Raw genomic sequence first — 19,664 nt, 5'->3', positions numbered from 1 at the left:
GTGGGAGAGAGTTAGAGGGTAGTACATAAATGAAAATGTGGCAAAAAATATCTTAGGTTATTCAATTTGAAATTATTAAGGTCAAACTGGCTGCAATATTTTGAGGATCACATCCATGACATTGCTCAAAGTAAACATTTGATATGCTCTACTTGTTGGAGCAGCAGGTTGCACATTTCTCCGCACTTCTCCTTTGCATCTACAATTAAACCACTCGTAACATAAAAAAAGTACATACCATACTTCAATGCCCTGTGACGCACTCGTGTCCCAGTTCGATGAAGAACTGGAGGACATTTACATGGAGGTTAAGACCCAAAAAAAGGATGAAGACAATTCTGTCACATCCATTCATGCACTGTATGTTTTATGTATCATTAGACACGTCACTGGTGCTAGAATAAAAGAGTGAGTGTGTTTCAAAAGATCTCCCAGATTTCCTTCTGATGTTTAATGAAACAGAACATCTGTTTTTTGTTGTGTTTTTTTGTTTACTTTGAGATTCAGATTTAACAAAATAAAAAAGAATCCGTGGAACCCTTGAAAACACCAGCGCTTTGGTCCATTTGCTTTGTTGCATGTCGTTACATTTGCTTCAAAAAGGTATCAGGATATGGGATGCCAGATGGCGCAATCTGGGTCTAGTTTCTTTGCTACTAATTGTTAACTATTTTGCTTATTTTCCTGTGATTTGTTTCAAAAAGCATGTGAATTTTAAAATCTTTATCTAAATATACATGTATACATTTCTAAATCTACCGTGTGAGCTGAGTGTACTTTAAAGGGTGTGGTCTAAAGGGGTGGCATCGCTGATTTGCAACTTTTTTTAAAAAACATTTAGCTTTACACTTGGCAACTGATGTGGACTGAACACTTAGTGTTGACATCTAGATTTAAATTAAACAAGCATGTAGATTTAACATTTGGATTTAGATTTAAAATGTATATTTGACATTTGGATTTAGTATTTAATATTATTTTTCTATTGTCCATTAACAATAGTTATATATAATAGGGATGAGCCGATACTCTGCGGTACGATACAATATGATACTCAGTATTGGTATTGGTCAGATACTGGTCAAAATGACCGGATATAGGACAGATACAAATTTAAAATCTGATAGCTCCAAATAATTCATATAGCATTGAAAATAAAAATCAGTCTCGCTACCGGCACAGCCGTCAGGAGCAATGTGGGGTTAAGCGTCTTGCCCAAGGACACATCGGCATGTAGACTCACAGAGTTGGGAATGAAACCCACAACCTTTGAGTTGCAAGACAATGCAAGACTCCACCACTGAGCTTCCGTCACCCCCAAGTTACACAGTTTGAGAATTATGTCTTTCAAATTATATGAAATGACACTGCCTAAAATGATATTGGACTGGTATCAGTATCAGCAGATACTCGAGATTGTGATATCGGTATCGGACACAAAAAAAGTGGTTTCATGCTATCCCTAAAATATAACATGTTACACACATGTTGCACATTCATTTCTGTCTCGATACACAGGAAATTAGGCTAAAATGTAGTAGCAATTTTTTTTTACATTGCACAAAAGGGAGCGTGCGCGCAAGTGAGGAGCTGTTCGTGGTGCTGAAAACGCAGGGGACGTCAAAGCAGCAGCAACAACCAATGACATACAGTTTGAGCTGTGAATGATGGGCTCAGTCAGAGCTACAGTACATGTCGTGTCATGATGTTAATGCTTTTGTTTGTTTATTTGTCCTTTTAAAAAAATAAAAGATAAATCATATTTGAGCCCATGTTCATGTTTTTAATGGCGCTTGTGTTTATTGTGAGGCAGTGGAAAAAGCAGCGGACCCGGCGGTGGTCACCGTTCTCGCGTCTGCACTGAGGAGGAGCTGTGACGCGTTAAGATCACCAATGCAAATGAGACTGACGCCCCTCTCCCCGCCCCCACATCTCTCTCTCCCCTCTCTCTCTCTCTTTCACACACACACACACACGCACACAAAACACAGTCTGCGCTCTTTATACGGTCGTGCCAGTCTTTCAGAGCGACGACACTGGCAGAGAGAGAGAGAGAGCGAGCTTATATAACTGCAGCCCTGGGAAAAAACGCTGAAGAACCGGGGGCGACACGTTTGCCGGATAACAAGCGAGGAAAACAGGGCTCACGTTCGGCCACAACCCGAGGAGTGCACGGACGCCAGGATGCGGTGCTCGCTTCTCCGCCGCTGAAGGTAAGAGCCTCCCGCTCCTGCTGCCTCCTCCTCCTCCTCTCTCCACTGTAAATGGTGGAGGTGAGAGTGGGGGTGTTTAAGATGGAAGACCTCGGCTTCTTGCATTATAGGTGAAGCATATGTTTAATCTCGCCGCTTTTGTTGCGCGTCTCCTTACGACCTCGCCGTCGTCACACCGTCGCGGGATATTTTAGTAATTCCGTGCGTAAAGATGTTTGGAGTTGAGAATAACTTGAGCACTCGGACTTGACCATTGTGCAAACTGTTGCTCCGATCCTCCCGAGCACTATACCGCACCCTTACTTTTAGTTTTTTAAAAGGGTGAGGGAGTTGAAATGTACATTATAGTCCATTTGCCAAGACAGGCCTGATGGAAGTAGTGCTGAAGGGCAAAGACTGCGTGTGACGACCACCGACACAACAGAGGCACCAGTGGAGAGAGAGAGAGAGAGAGTGTGTGTGTGTGTGTGTGTGTGAGGCATCTAATGAAGGATGTACATATACTGTATAGACTGGTGATACATGGGAACTTGTATATTCTGGAGAATTGCAACCAGCTGTATCAGGGTCAGACCATGACATTAAAGAAGACAGGCAAAGACACAGCTACACTTTGCTGCCCCTCTGTCAGGCTCCCATGTCTCACTGATCATCAGGAAGCTTTACACCCTAATTATTCTGAAATCCTTGCATGTTTTTTTTAGTATTTCATCCACCACACATCCATCTCTGCACAGATGAATCTCCATGCTGCTGCTACGATAATCCCCATTTCATAAGCAGCCCTAATGCGATCCCCAGACAATTTGTTTTATCACATCATGTCATTTTGGTGCGATAAGTGAGATTCAAATTGTGAAGCTGTGAGATATTGCCAGTGTTGAATCAAATATTATCCAACAGTGCAGGAATTAGGCCCAAATGAAATCTGAGAAGTGGGGGACTATTTTCTCCTTTTTTATTCACTTTTTGATAAAAGTTAAGGTCATTTATTAATTTCGAAAACACAACTGCATCACAGTGTATAAACAGGAGTTGCTGAACACAAACTCAGATGAAAGCAATGAAGCAGAACCACTTGAAAGACAAACACACAAGCTTGTATATTAACATGAGCTGTGCATCTAAAATGCCAGGCATTTATATGACTCTCTTTCCGAGTATTACTGTGCTTTAAATCCAGCTGTTGTCTCTCTCTGATTTTGTGCTTCAGCTTTTCCTCACGGATCATCCTGACGCCAGTGACCACAGAACTGGACACTCCACCCCCTCTCTGTCCTAACATATTCATCCTTTCTCTGCTGCTATTGGTTACGTGGCAATGAAGGATCTCGACTTAGAGTCTACATTATTACCAGACGCTGCCAGACTTCACAAAAACCATGTTGTAAGTAGGTTACATGTCCATCTCCTTGCTCCTAATCCTTATGAAAAGGCCTTCCACTGAGGTCAGCGAGCGCACACAGCGTGGGGAATGATGGTGGCGCCACTCTACAGGCTGCAATGTCTCTTGAAGCGAGCCCAGGTGCTGCTGCTCTGCCTGGGCATCGCTTATCTGATGGCGGGCAGCATCCTGCTCCTGCAGCGGTCCAGCATCAGACTCACCCAGTCACACCTCGCTGGCAGCCTGCCGCCCATGCTGTCCCTCCCCGCGCCTCCCACAGCCCTCAGGACCGCAGGGCTGGCCGTGAGGGCGCGCTCCAGATGGGCCACCATTCAGTCCGTCTCCGGTGGCGGAGCCAAGGCAGGGCGACAATGGCCCGCTTCCCGGAGCCCGGGGGTCCAACACTTGCATCGCCGCTGGTTTCACAGTCTACTGCCAGAGAGTCCAGAGCAGAGAGTCTCCCTCCACAGGAGCAGCAGGCACAAGGGTAAATATTTATACAGATGAGCTTTTGCTGTTCCGCGAATACATTAAGTCTATACATTTTTTTGTATGATACGATACATATCCCACACAGGAGTGACGATACAATATATTGGGATTGATCACAATACTATTAGCAAGGTGCTATATTGTGCTTAAAGGGCCACCTCACCCAAAAGATATACATATTTTTTCGAGAGATAAATGTGTTATTTGATCATCAGACAGTGGATCTGAGATACGTGTCTCATTCCCACAACGACATTGACAAAAGTCGACGTCAAAGTCATTTCCTTCAAAGAAAATTAAAGCCCTACTCTGCTTTTCTGTGTTTCTGTCAAGGTTTATGAGTAAAAAGTAATAGAATGTGAATTAAACAAACACGGCGGCGTCATAATGATGATAAAGTTTAACAAACATATTAGAGCACCTGTCACAAAAACAAGAAAACTTTAATATTTTAGAAATTGTGATGTTATTGTTATTTATTTCACCCTTTTTATACCCAACATTTGAGTCAGAAATGAATCAAGCGTTAACATTCAACCAAAACTAATGTTTCTATTCAGGAATGCCAGTAAATAACTATAATTATGACGTCTTAATAAGGAAATAATAATGTGCATTATAATTTGTATAGTTTTCTGTAGAAAAAAAATATATTTTAGCATTAAAAATATAATTTTCACTTAAAGAGCTTCTACATACTGGTATATAACTGTTGATTTTGATTATTACCAATTATGCTAATTTCAGGCAGCTGGTGGTGGTCTAATCAATTTTTTAATCACTGTACGAAAGCCTGCTCCAAATAGTGGTCAGTGACCAAAACACGACACTAAACCATTTAGAAACCACTGTGAAGAATATTTCCATATCCGATACAGTATCACGCCACGAAATCTCACAATGTTTTAGTGTAGCGGTGTTTCCTTACATTTGATATTTGATATATTTGATTTTTTACACGTAAAACAAATGTTCAGTATGTTTAGTCCTGCGCTCTCGACTCTCAATTATTCAGGGCTGTGGTTTCATAAGCACTGCTGGAGCTTCCCTGACAAACAGCCAGCCAGCAGGCAAAACAAAGCACAGCCACAAGTGCTAACGTAACATGTGACCACTGGGCACAGAGTGTCCTAATTACATTAATTAGAGTCGGAGTTAGGTGGTAACAACATGGATGTGATAGTTAACTGGGCACTAGGGCTTAGCAATTACTTTTACTTACTAATTGAAACAATGCATTGTGCACATAGCAAATGCTGCATTTCAGTCTTTCTGTTTTGTTATTGTTCGACGACAAGTTAACCCTTCGAACACTGAGCATTTCAGCTGCTTTTTTTTTTCCATGACTATGTTAAAATGTACAGTATATACAGAGGCTATAAGAATATTGTAATAAGAGAGTGTCTTATATGCTTTTTTCAGCACAAAAAATGCAACTATATAAACTCACCTGAGCAAAATGTACACAAATTGTATTAAATTTCTGAAATTTGGAAATACGTCACAGCTCAGCTTGCTTTGCTCGTTTTAATGAACAGAAATAAAGTTCACAAAATCAGTTTTGTGACTTCTGCACAATTATCGGTACTTTATATCGCAACTAAAAATTGCGATATAAAATTAATCATAACTGTCAATCAACAACGAAAAAAAACAAATTTTTTAAAGCCGGAATATGTGACTTATGTGACCACACACCCCAGGATGTCCACATAAGGAGTTGTGTATTATTGCCACGGCAATTTATAATGGGTGCAGGTGCAACATACTACATGTTGTTCATGAGGTTCTGTGTATGATATACTGCAAATCAAATCAATTCCCAAATATTCAGGCCGACTGGGTGATAAACCAAACTATTATTCAAAAACTGCACAAAAACAAACAAAGTTCCGATAATCTGAACGAGTTCTGAACAGCAACTAACGTGGCTTTGCTAATAATGAACTGCCTCGGTGTGTCTGCAGCCAAGGTTGGGCACCTGTCTTGCCATTAAACTGCAGCAGATATCACTGCAGAGTCAATGAAACCGCTCTCAGTGCTGACACTATCCTGCCGTCTCTGTAACAGACCTGTGGAAGCCGATCTGCGAGACAGAAATATCCCACTGAAGATGTGGGGCTGTGGCTCTCCGGGTTAATAATATATGAAGAAGCAAATATGCAAAGTTTATTTTCTATTCTGTGTTTTTTGCTCGAAAAACAGGCCTGGAGGTGAGGTAACGCAGCAGCACGTTCACATCAGGGTTTTATCCTACTTTTACAAACCAACGAGCATGACCTTCGCATATTCAGAGGGGCTTCATTACACATTTATATGACATTTTACGAGTGAGTGCTTCAGATTTTGCAGGTGAGGGAGAGAGCGCTTGCTGATCTTCTCAAAACCAGGGAGTTAAAAAAAAGGCGGGTATACAAAGAAGAAGTTTCTAGAAAATAAATTATCATGAAGATAGAAATAATACAATCCCTGATGTGTATTCTCCTTTCAAGAGCCCTTATCATGACTTGAGTGCGTGGCAATTTCCCCGGAGACGTACTTAGTTGTATAACGGAGCCTGTTCTTTTGCTATTTTGTTGAAATAATAAATACAGTGGAATCACCTTCAGTGGGACATTTGTTCTTGCAGCTCGTTTTTTTTTTGAAAAGCATCCTATAAGAGCTCTTAATCCCTTTTTTAAACAGACACTACATAACCACTCAGTCACTAAGCAGGGTAATAAAGATGAAAAATGTTGGAGCCAGGAATGGGATCAGTTTCAGTCGCAGCCATCTGGCAAAGGTTCCTGTCGAAAAGTATTAGCCAAGACACCGAATTGAAACTCCCAGCTCTGTTGAATCACGTGTACCGGAGAAAGAAATTAAGGTTTTCAGAGAAAAGAAACATTTTTTGAGCTTTTCAATTTCCCTTGGTTCCTCGTTTGAAGTTTTTATGCTCCACTAAGATAAAGATGAGAATCATCACATCAAATCATCTCAGAATTGAGAATAATTATATTTCCCCCCCCGAAATGTCAAACCATTATTTTGGTTCCAATTCACTAAATGACTCAATCTATTGGCCACAGCGTCTCAAACTTGAGCGTATTCCTCTTCCCATTCGGCGATTTACGTAATTGTAAAATGAACTGCCTTGTGTTTTGGATGAATGAGTTTAATGAAACTATCTTTGGCTGCAGCCACAGTTTCAATGTCACACTAATGTCACATATTTCACTCATTTCTGGAAAAAAAAAAGCTCTTTCTCACTTGGTGGAACAAAGGTGGAGCGATGGGGAGAAAACGGGACGATCAGGACAACATAATGGCACCGCAGCCGCGAAACAGCGCTAATTAATCCGACACAACTTCGCCTCTGAGTGGAGTCCAACAGAAACCAGATGTTTGAGGCAGATACACTTGTGATATTTGAATTTTTTTAAAAACATGTCCCACATTTTACTGTGTAAAAATAAACTTGTCAGAGCTAATAAATTTATGGCAACGATGTTTCTAAATTACCTTTACGCAATAGTTAATTTGGCTGATGCAAATTTTATGTATCATCACTTTACATGGATAGATTTTAGTCATCTTCACTGGCCTTGTAATATCTTGGCGTCGTCTACAGTTTGTCATTAAATCTTTATTTTTCGCCATTTCATTTTTCGTGATCTTCAGTCCGTCTTTAGTCACCGATTTATCTCTTACACAGAGGGTCAGTATCTTTACGTTGTAACAAGAACTTGCCATTTTAAAATGTTATAATAAAGGATGCATAATCATTTGTGTCAGTTGCAGTAAGTAAGTTATATTACAGGTGATTTAATCGTGCGGATGATACACGGTTGTTGCTGTTTTAGCAGCAGTTTGGTGTCTGTATGGTTGCACTAACACCTTCCTCTGGATTTAATCATTACTTATTTTCTGTCCTTTCTCTCAGTCTTAATTCTAACTGACACATGATGGATCTCGTATAGTAAATACTCAGTATCAAGCTGCGGTGTCTCCCCCGTGGCTCCCTCTTAACAGGATAAAAAATGATTAATTCCGTGTGATTTTATGGCACACAAATGTTTCAATTAGGGTGGATCTGATGTGGCTCAACATTTTAATCAGAGCTGAACAACCATCGATAAGTCTGCTACTTTTTAGACTAAACAAAATTTGCAACACTTAAACGCTGCCTTTTTCGTCTTGAGTCAAATGTGCCCCTCAACACAACTACAACTAGTTCACACCACAGCTCCGTCATCACAGCAGCATGTGACCCCGAGCCAACAAAATCACATACAGAGCATTTAAATACAAGCACCATGGCTTGAACTCAACTAGTGTTAAAATCAAGGCTGAACAATCAATCGAAATTTAATCTACTACTTTTAAAATTCGCAGGAGGTGCAATATTTAAATTAGCATTTTAGATTAAATATTGTCCTGATCTATAAACATCTTATTCTACAGACTGAAGAGACATCACACATTTGCACAAATATATACACAGTAATTGTTTGAAATATGTTACTCAAATGAAAATGAGAATAACAATGTAAAAATTACCTCTCATATCGTGAATCATATTGCATCCGCAATTTCAGTCAAAATAATCGCAATTCAAGCTGCAGTTCTGTTAGTAAGAGACAGTGCCAATGTTTTTGTTGCAACATCACAGTCTAATGGCGCTATTCCACTACACAGTACCGCCTGTGACTTTGTTTATGCGACACACACAAACTAGTGACTTGTAAAGTAGTTGTTTTCAGTGTAACTGAATGATTAGAATCCTTTAATTAAAAAGATTCGTTCAGTACTTCCTGCATGACCAGGGCTTGTGTTGCGGCTGGTGATCGCCGGCTTTTCGGCAGTGCGGTCGCTAAAAATGATGAGATTTTAGATATTTCCTTCCAATGACGGCACTCGGACCAATCAGTGGCCCGGTAGTCTGACAACGTCACGCATAGTATCGGCTCAGCACGCTTGGAACCTCGCCAGAGCCAATGGAAAAGCAAAATAACCACACTGTGCCGTGCCGGAACGAAAAGTGCCATCTGTGTACGTCATGTAAACAACACCTTCTCAGAGGAAGCGGCTCCTCGATTAGGACACAGCACATCAACCTTTCTCGGCCCATTTTTAATGGACACACACACACAACCACACACAGAGTGAATATCTCGACTGTGGCAGTGACACATGTCCTCATGCCCTCTCCATCATTAGACTCCTCCATCCACTCCTGTGAGGAAGAATGAGCTCCAGCAAAGTCATATGTCTCAGTGTTAAAGAACGCCACAGTGTCAAACCTCAGCGCACTCATTTCTACCACACATGGGAATTCAAGCTCCTTCCTTCCATTAACACTCAGCCGCACCTGCCTGGAGCTTCTCTTTCACTTTGATTAAAGCAATGACCTGCCTTGCTCCGTAAAGGGGGGAAGGGGATCTGTGTCAGTGATGCCTCTTGAGAGGCTACATATTTGACAGAGCTGACCTCTCGCAGCGTTCGGGTGGAGCCCGCCGACGCTCTCCGGCATCGGTCTTGTGAAGACGAGCCTCGTCTCAGCACAACAGGCTGGATGAGCTTCACGAGACAAAGCAGACTCATTGAATCGTGAATTCAATATGGTGATGCTTGACCTGTTACATGTTTGTGAGCATTTGCTGACACAGCTTTTCAGTCCCTTACGACCCCCCTTTAAATCTTCTCTTTGACCTGTTGGTATCGGTCTATTTTTAAAGCTTTTTAAGCGTTTTGAACACGCGGTGTCCTTGAGACCTTCAAAGACATCCATGACTGCCCAGCGTTTTTGGGAAATAAACCTCAGAGCGTAGACTGACATATTAGCCACGGACACATCATCATGAGCAAAAACATTAACGTTAACAATGAAAAATGCAGCTTTACAGTGCGACCTAAAAATATTCCAGTCACAGACCCGAGGGGCAAAGATGTAAATGAAGCCAGCATACAAAAGAAATGCATATGCTCCTCTCCATACAGGTATTTATAAAGGGTATAAAGGAGACTTTTATGTGACAGCTGAGCAGGCTTTGATGTGGCAGAGTGGCAAAGAGCAGGATAACATCAAACACTGAATTTAGGCGACATTCTACATGGGAGCCTTAATCTTGTCAGCCCATCATAGTCTATTACAGTCTGTTAATCATAACATGATTTTTTATTCTTCTGCAGGTAAATAGATTCATGGGAATAAAAAACTATCGAAGTTGAATGATATGTCATGTAAATTGAGAAAGTGATGATGTAAAGGCACCGCTTTGACCCTGCCAGAGGACGATGTTTTATGTCCACAGGTAGTTAACGTAGAAAACCATGAGAAATGCACTTAAAAAGCATTCACTCCCAGGTCAAATGACTCATCAGAATAGGAAGAAAAGTAAGACCTGGGTGAAGACGCAAATGTCTTCTTCTTTCCGGCGCAACACTACAATCATACTGCAGTTAGCATGTAAATAGCAATAAATATTTGTAGCAAACTATTACAACTTAGCATACAACTTCACAAACAGGGAGTAAAGCACAAAGATATAAAAAGTAACCACCATAAATGACACTGTCACATGCAGAGACCCCCGGTGTTGTTGTTTTATTCCTTCTCCGACACCAATTTTGTTTCTGTCGCACATGTCCCGTCACATTTCATGCAGGGGCGCGCAGGGATGAAAAAAAAAGCACCACATGGCAGAACAACCACTGGCAATGGGATTGGTGTTAATTGAATCTTTTAGTGGGTTTAGCCAGATTCACAAATCCAAACATACCTGCTAATTTGTGAATGTGAAAGAAGAAGAAAGAAGATTATACAAAGCTAAATGCAAATTGGTGAAGTATTCCTTTAAAGAGCAAACCTGTATTATTTGGTGTGACCATGTAATGGGGCCACAACCAATAACTACTTCCATTTTTGATCATTCACAGCCGTAAAAAACAAATGAAGCAATCTGTCACACGTCAGACATATTTTCAAACCGACTGCATTCTCTCTTTTTGTATGACACACGCAGGAACCTACATGGGTTGCTTTCTGCACAATGCCAGTGATCGAGCCCTGGGAGGAACCATGCTCTATGACCTGCGCAAAATGACCAGTTCTCTGTGTCAGGACACCTGCTCAGAAAGGTAATGCGTTTGTGGCATGTCTCTGTGAAGGGACCACAGAAGGCCTGCTGTTTGAGTAAATGCTTTGGATCTCGGTCTCCTCCATGAATGCCTCCTGTGTTTGGAGGCAGTGGAGAGCCAGGTGGCTGGGTGACAGTAAAAGATGAGGGGGAGTGAGAAAGGGGAGAGTGAGTGAGGAGCAGGCCCGGACAGAAGGCTTGATCTGTTGCAGAAGAAGGAAGGAGGGAGAGGTGGGTTTGTGTGTGTCAGAAAGCCTAATGAGCTGACTACAGCAGTTGCTGAATAAATCAGTGGCTAAATGTGTGCTTCCCTGTGGCTGCGGTGTGATAATCTCTTATTGGGTCAGTGTGAGCTGAGTTAGCAGCATTGACGTGACTCCTTAAACCTGCCAGATGTGACAGGCGGGCCGGTGGGCGGGCGGGGGGGGAGGGGGTACTTTTGAGCGCAAACTCATCCACTTGAATTATTGTATGTTAGCGGCGGAAAGAAAGCAGTGTAGCCCCCACTGAAGCAGCGCAGCAGAGCACACATATGGACGCAGTCAGACTGAGAGTCGGTGCTTACATCTCAAGCCCACTGAGCATTAACCTCCCACATACCCAACCCCCGCCATCCACATGAAAATCAACCGTGCTCGTTACCTGAGCGGGCCAATTACAGCGATGAGAAAAAGTTAAAAGTCAAGGCAATTTACGAGGAAGCTTCAAAAGGACATATATGAAAAGGTCAATTTTGATGAGGTCTCTATCTTTTCCCGGAGAGGCAGGGGAAGAGAGGGATGAGTCACAACAGCTTTGATATGTAAAGTACAGATCAGAGGTGACTGCAGTTCAGCTGGGAAAAGGCATTACATGGTCAGATGAGTGCAGGGGGTAAAGTACTGACAAATATCACAGGGAGACTGAGCATTCTGTTGATTAAATGCCTGGAAGTTTGAGCTAATTGATAAAAATTGAAATGTTAACGATGTCCAAAGGGATGGTTTAGCCTGAGGCAATAGCTTCAGGTTATGGACTGCCCATGGCTACATCAATAACAGTGTGTGTGTGTGTGTGTGTGTGTGTGTGTGTGTGTTAGTGGTTACCAGTTTGCAGGTCTGGAGTTTGGAGCTGAATGCCACTGCGGGAATCGCATCAGTAGTGCGCGGGCTCCCGAGGAGGATTGTAGTCTGGTGTGTCGGGGTGAGAGAGGGTCACCGTGTGGCGGTGTGGGTCGACTCTCCATTTACAAGGTGGAGGAGCAGCTGCCAGGTCACAGAAAATGTAAGTCAACCTCCCCTAGGGGAAGAAATGAGATTGTTTTTCTCTGGAGAAATAACTTCAATGCTCTGTGCCCCTTAAAAAAGTAACAAGTCTGCATTGCTTATAAGATCCACAACTCCATTCTACCCTCACATAAAGATCACCTGTCAAACCAAAATCATTTGTGCTTCACTGTTGCACTAAGTGTCGTGTTCTTTCATCACCATGATCCAGGACAAAGCAGTTTATTCTGACACAGTCCTGCATACATAACCTATGTCCTGCTGCCAGAATCACTAGAGCATGTGTTACCAACAATTAAAAAAACATAGCATCCCTTTGTCACTTATTGTTATTATTAATTCATAGCAACAGTTATTATTCTTTGTTTTTATGAGAAACACACTCTGTGTGTGTGTGCGTTTCCCAAATTGGTAACATTCCCAAATACTGCATATTTGCAGCTGAAATTGTTGCCTCACAGCAAAAAGGTCACAGGTTAGGATCCCCGTTTGACCAAGAGGGCCTTTCTCTGCGGAGTTTACAAAAACATGCAGAGGTGAATTGGACACTGTAAATCAGAGTTCTCAAACTGCCACATGCAGCCCGCCACTATTAAGATCATAAATACCTTCTTATTGTAAACTATGCATCATTTCCATAGCAACAAAATGCTTTTATTTTGAAATTCTGTGAACTATCACCACAAAAATTGCCATCGATATATCATGAAGGAAAAATCATGCCATAATTTTAAGCTCATATTGCCCAAATGTTGCTTTTTTCCTCCAATTTTTTTCACCTAAACCCCTCGAATGTCCAGACTAGATGCTCACTGGCCCCCAGACCTTCTGAGTTTGAGACCGCTACTCGAAATTTACCATAGGTGTGAATGTGAGAGTGAATGGTGGATTGTCTCTGTGTGTTGGCCCTGTGATGGACTGGTGACCTGTCCAGGGTATGAACCTGCCTCGGTCAGCTGGGATTGGCTTGGTTTAGATACTGGGACAGATCAAGGGCTGGGGTGCCCCTTAGCAAGGCATCTAATCCCCATGGCTTGTTTGTGTGTAAACAGAATGGGTTAAATGCAGAGGAGAACTAAGAGCTAAGAACCTAATTTTCCAGAAAACAGATTTAACCAGTACTCTTCCATCCGTGCTGACAGTCACCATATCAGGCTGACATGCATCTGAAAAACTCCAGAAAAGGAAGAGGTCAAACAAAATGTGAGATGGCGTCAGCAGGTTTTTACAGCAACTGCTGCACAATTGCAACATTAGCTGGGATTCTTTTTTTTTTTTTTTTATCATAAATGTAACTGGAAAATGTAGTCAGTGTAAATGTCACGTCAGTTTAATAACAATGAAATGAAGATGTGGTAAAACAGGCTGCTGCAGCAGTTTCCTTATTGTGGGAACTCCATAATTCCATGTATCCTGTATGTGTGTGTGTATACTGCATATATGATATATAAACATATAAAATAATTATGCAATGAGGACACATGGTTTATTGATTGACTAAGCAATGCATATATTTGCATAAAACCGCGCTGAGTGTAGCCTTCGGTTTGATTTATGACATTTGCTGAAACATTTCTCAGTTAAGAATAATCTGAGGCAGTGACTGTGGAGCTCTTCGGAGGATACACACAACGCCCCGCTTGTTCATTTTGCACGAAGCATAGAGGTTGTGATGTGCCGTGTTTCAATATACTATAATGGTTTATCTGAAAGTATTTTTCAGGTAAAGATGTACTGCTGTGCCATTTGAATTCCAGATATACATTTTTATTATTATTTCACTTTCTCTCTGGATTTCATCATGAAAACGCCGACGATCCACGAACATGTTTGCATTATGCATTCCATTCTTGTTGTTGGCAAGGTCAAATCTATTATGGAGGGACTTTATTTCATATATGGTATTAATATTCATGATTGGATGGTTGTGTGTGTGTCTCAGGAGGTTTGCAGCTGAATTTTGAATGTATTATATACTCAAATTCAGTCAAGTGCATCAATATATTACAGACCGGAACACTTAAGACTGGCTGGTTATTTCAATTTGACCCTGAAACCATTGTACAGGTTGTACTATTTATTTCCAAGTAAGTCATTTTTGACCAAATAAACTGACAAATTTACTTTTCTACTATCTTTCATGCAGCTATTCCCTCGTTAATTTCTCTCTCTCCAGTCAGAAATGTTCACTATCGCGGCTGCTTCAAGTTGCCAAAGAGCACCGTCGACACCTTCCCCGTCTCCGTCTCTCAGCCCAACGCAACGACGCAGTCCTGCATCGAGACCTGCACCGATAAGGTTTGAATAACTTCTCCGAAATTACAGAGCACATCATCTCGTGGCTCTCCTTCCACGCTCCCAGGAGATCACATGTGGGTTCACAGAGCTCCTTGAATTTTGCTGAATATTTAAGGTTTAATGTGCCTCTAATTAGAAGTAGTCCGGATGCTGCACTCAGACCTAACTGAAGCAGCTGTGTCTCTATCTAAAAAGAGAAATGGCTGGTAGTAGGAATGTTGCATCATATGGTGGCAACCGCAATGTAATTAATTTGCACACTGCCTTGCGTTTGTGTGTGCTGTATGTCTGAGTGACTATGCATAACTTTTAGTCATTTTTTCCCTTCCACTGCAGTATTTGTCCTTGTGCTTTCACATTGAGCGTTGTGACCTTCTAAAAAAAAAACTGGAAAAGGGACAAAAATTGTTGCGCACAAATTAAAAAAAGAAGCGAGGGGACACATTTTGGAAAGCAAGGTGAATTATATAAACAATATTTGTTTTTTTTGGTTTTGCAGGAGCTTCCTCTGGCTGTGTTCAAGAAGCCTCACTGTTTCTGTACATGGATGTCGCCGGTGTTCACGCTCAACTCAGCTCTCAACGACACCAGCAACTCCACACCCAGTGCATCCACCGAGCACGACCACTACCTGGTGTATCACACGCCCGTGCTTGGTGAGAAATTTGTGTCAATCGTCCGCATGTTTAAAATTCTAACCGCGTCCCGTTCTGATAGTGTAATAATTACCAGACCGTGCCTCTGTTTTAATCAGATCCCCCTTCTGCTTTGTCAGGATTTTTTTACTGATCACACACACACACACTCTGCAGTTAAAGTTGCAGCCTCTCTTGTCTCCTGTAAAATGGCCCTGTAAAAACAACATACTCTAAATGATTCCATTCCCCGACACCGTCAGTGAATCCCGTGCCATTTTCTGGCGAGCAAGAGGACTTAGTGCATGACTGAGGATGAAATTGCCTTGTAAGCAGTGTTCATCTCAGACTCAGAACGGACTGCAGCTTTCTCAACTCTTATCCTCCGATCCTCTACACTTAGTTCTGCGTCACCTTTGTCCGTAAAAGTAATCCGCACCGTGGTAATTCTGATCTTGTGTAAATATATGTAACTGAAACTGACAGGGAAACAAAACGCTGTCCCTCTAGACTCCAGGTGCAAAGAGAGAATGTTTCTGCCTCAGAGATCCAGCTCCCTGGTGGCTCTGTCGAGTTTTCCTGGTGCAGGCAACACCTGGGTACGGCATCTCATCGAGCTTGTGACCGGCTACTACACTGGCAGCTTCTATTTCGATGGCATGTTGTACAACAGAGGTGAGCTGTGAAGGGCACTGCGCAGCCTGGTTTAACAGGAATGAAAACGTTGCCATTATTCCTTTCTGCAAACCAGTACAGATAAAATGTTTGTATTGGCAAAATTAGAAGTAGAAGTATCATATGCACACGTCTATAGATTACGGCGGCATGTAACACAGCAAGACATCTGCGAGAAAGCAGCAGACGATGTTTTCAGACTATATTTTGTACAGAAAAATGGAATTAGCCTGCGGTTTTCCACCATGGCTGACTCTGCTGTTTGTTGTTGTTTGATCATCTATAAGAGAATTAGCCTACTTCTCCCTTGATTTACTGTATATCATCGGTAAACCTTTTCCAGAGGAGCTAATCTCTACAAAAGAGCGGCAACTAACGATGATTCCCATAATCGATTAATCTGTCGATATTGTTTTCTCGATTCATCGAGTATACGTTTGGTCCATATAATGTCAAAAATCGTTAAAAAAATGTTTGTTAAACTTGGAAATTATGTTCTCAAATGTCTTGTATTGTCCACAAACCAAAATGATTCAGTTTTTTAAATGATTTCTTTGCTGTATGGAGCAAAGAATAGAGAATATTCACATTTAAGAAGCTGAAACTATCAGAAATCTTGTCTTAATCATGAAAAAAGCTTCAAACCGATTAATCGATTATCAAAATAGTTGATGATACATTTATAAATTGATTAACTGAGTTTTAGCTCCTCAAAATAAATGACAAAGCACTGCACTTATGAGTGGACACCAGTGTGACTGGATCGGTGAAATTCCAGTTTCAAAAACTGACATGACGCCATTCAAATTTTTTGCGAATCTTCACAACAGGAGTTCATACAATGTATGTTCCAGGCAAGATGTCGGTGTGTTTCATGGAGCAACACAACATGTTTGTAATGGAGATGTTTTTGTAGCCCCAAGGAGATGCTAAATCTATCATCTCCATTTCCTCATTTCAGCTACAAGTGGCTAAACTCATGTTGATATATAGGTCTGTACATTTGTAAAAAACAAACAAACATATAATTCTGGTTCAGACATACTGTATATGTGGTTTGCAGAAATGCAAAAGTGGAACTCTGAAATCCTCGTTTGAGTGAGTTGCCATGCAGCTGACCCTGTCCATTTATTTATTCATCGGTGCCAGGCTTCAAAGGTGAGAAGGATTACTGGAAGAGCGGCCGCAGCATCTGCGTAAAGACCCACGAGAGCGGTCAGAAGGAGATTGAGATGTTCGATTCTGGCATCCTGCTGATTCGAAACCCTTATCGCTCCCTCATGGCCGAATTCAATCGCAAGTGCGCCGGACACTTGGGACACGCCACAGACACACAGTGGAAGAGTAAAGGTAACGCAGTCCGCTATCCACGCGCAGACATAATGGTTCAGTGCTTTACGGCTCTGCAGACAGATGCTGTACTTATTGCTGAATAATGTCCTGCTCCTGATGTTACAGCTATAGTGGACCTTAGGGTATTTATGTGAAGCCTGCACTGAGCTGTAACATACGGTAAATACACTGTAGGTTCTTAAAACATTAAAATCAGCATCTTTAACAGAGGTTTACAGTTTATCTGAACTCCTGAAGATACAAGGAGACGACAAAATATGTTCAGAAACACGAATGCTAAGCGGAAATACAAAGAGTACCAATCATAAAAGCTTCCTTTGGGAACTATTTTGGTGACACTGTTGACTGTATGTGATTATAGATCAATCTAGTCATTTCCGATGAATATTATGTTGATTTTATTCATGTAGCAGCTGTAGATTAGTTATTATGCCCCTTTAAGTTGTAATATCAGTCCATAATCCTCATTCTGCGATGACAGCTTCAGTGTTACTATCATCATATCTGAATCCATGTAGAAAACACTAAAAAATTAACATAGTTATGGTAGTTTATTGCTTGTTGTACTGCCATTTCTGTAACACATGACATTTCCAGCAGACTGTGTGTCTGATGAATGAATTGTGACTGAATTTAATGCATGTGTTATTGAATAAATATCAAGTAAAAGGCTTTAAAAACAAATGTCGCAATTGGTGACCCTCCCCAAAAAGAAGGAAACGTATTGCAAGAGATACAGACACCAACACCACTTTAAACTACGGGGATATGAAGAGGATTTCCACAAATAAGATTAAAAAAAACTGTTCTAGAAATCGAATTTTGAACTCTTACTTAAACACAAATCTTTGACATTAACCATACACAAGGTTTACTAGAAATAATCACAGTCACCGTGTCACAATTGGCTCAATTTACTCTCTTTCACCTGCAGACTGGCCAGAATTCGTCTCCAGCTATGCCCCCTGGTGGGCATCCCACGCACTGAGCTGGCTGAAATTTGGACGCCGTCTATTGGTGGTGCACTACGAGGAGCTGCAGAGAGCTCTTCTCCCTCAGCTCCGTCTCATCACTGCGTTCCTAAATGTCACCATGACGGAGGAGAGGCTGCTTTGTGCCCAGAGCAACCAGGACGGGCATTTCAAACGCTCGGGGACCCAGCAGCCCTCCTTTGACCCCTTCACCCCTGACATGAGACACATGATTGACTCCTTTATCCATAGCGTTGACCAGGCTCTGCAGAACAGGAACTTGAGTGGACTTCCACAGGAGTACCTCCCCAGATGATGATCTGAAAAGGTTACTCATGCCTGGTTCAGCAGGACAGTTCTTTAGTGAGTGCTCTGTGGGGACCAGACACACACACACGCACACACACACACTGGCTGATGGAAAGTGGACCACCTGACTGTTTGATAAGCCAGGCACACTGTGTTTGGCTGTGGTGTCATGGAAACGCGGCAGAGGTCACGGGAGAAAATACGACAATTCATTGTGCGATCCAATGGCGAACAGTGATGAAAGCCTCGCGGCCGGGAACTGCCTCTCTGCGAGCGGCAAAGATGACAAATATCCCAGACAGGATTTGACAAGATTTGTTGGACTGTAGCGTCGGGATTATCCAGCAAAGTGTCTGACTGTACAAATGTGAGTGTGAATCCTGGTTGGACTCATTTTGGTTAAGAAGGGTGTTTTTTTTTTTTTTCCTGTGACTCTTTACAAATTCACTTTAGTACATATTATGTTTCTAGCAGACGAGCGTGTTAATAAGAACGACCTGTCATACTAACACAGATGATGGACACAGAAGAATGACTCTGACGGTACAGTGTTTATGGAGGAGGCCAGTGCTTGCTACGTGTCATGGTTGTGACGAATGAAAGCCTTAAAGCGGGAATTATGTCTGGACTCTATTCAAACGGTACATGAGGAAAAATATGTTGATTGCAGTGGATCTGATCCAAGGTGTTTCATTTATGACCTCCTTATTTTATTAAACCAGTTCAGTTGGAATTAAAGGAAGTACATTTACATTGACTTGCGTTGATTTTTCACTTTTATGGGGCGAGCTAATGCACAAAGCACCGTCTCAGCCTTTAGTCTCTAGCGATTTTTGCTGCATTCACTCGCCACGAAAATTAAGAAAGAATACATTGATTCCTTCACAGGAATAACAGTGCCCCCCAATGCTGAATTGCAAATATTGCAGTAAAACACACTTCAACTCTTTA

The 19,664-nt window shown here is 41.8% G+C and overlaps 1 protein-coding gene across 1 annotated transcript; it reads left to right on the top strand.

The window, feature by feature from the left end:
- Positions 1-2,107: 2,107 nt before the first annotated feature.
- wscd1b (WSC domain containing 1b) lies at positions 2,108-19,464 on the top strand. The gene is made up of 9 exons (XM_044042833.1): positions 2,108-2,213; positions 3,427-4,084; positions 11,094-11,208; positions 12,286-12,470; positions 14,649-14,770; positions 15,270-15,426; positions 15,916-16,080; positions 17,230-17,430; positions 18,368-19,464. Exons 2-9 carry the CDS (start codon positions 3,688-3,690, stop codon positions 18,718-18,720), a joined length of 1,695 nt encoding a protein of 564 aa, XP_043898768.1. The 5' UTR covers positions 2,108-2,213; positions 3,427-3,687; the 3' UTR covers positions 18,721-19,464.
- The last annotated feature ends 200 nt before the right edge of the window (positions 19,465-19,664 follow it).

The sequence above is a fragment of the Solea senegalensis genome, linkage group LG13 (assembly GCF_019176455.1).
Source record: "Solea senegalensis isolate Sse05_10M linkage group LG13, IFAPA_SoseM_1, whole genome shotgun sequence".
Lineage (NCBI taxonomy): Eukaryota > Metazoa > Chordata > Actinopteri > Pleuronectiformes > Soleidae > Solea > Solea senegalensis.
This window is presented reverse-complemented; position numbering and strand designations above follow the sequence as displayed.

Bases quoted from the DNA above. Each gene is read 5' to 3' on its own strand.
- wscd1b (XM_044042833.1), top strand. From the start codon at position 3,688: ATGATGGTGGCGCCACTCTACAGGCTGCAATGTCTCTTGAAGCGAGCC. The intron at 12,471-14,648 runs GTAAGTCAACCT...CTCTCTCTCCAG, and splicing joins GCTGCCAGGTCACAGAAAAT to TCAGAAATGTTCACTATCGC. The intron at 15,427-15,915 runs GTGAGAAATTTG...CTGTCCCTCTAG, and splicing joins GTATCACACGCCCGTGCTTG to ACTCCAGGTGCAAAGAGAGA.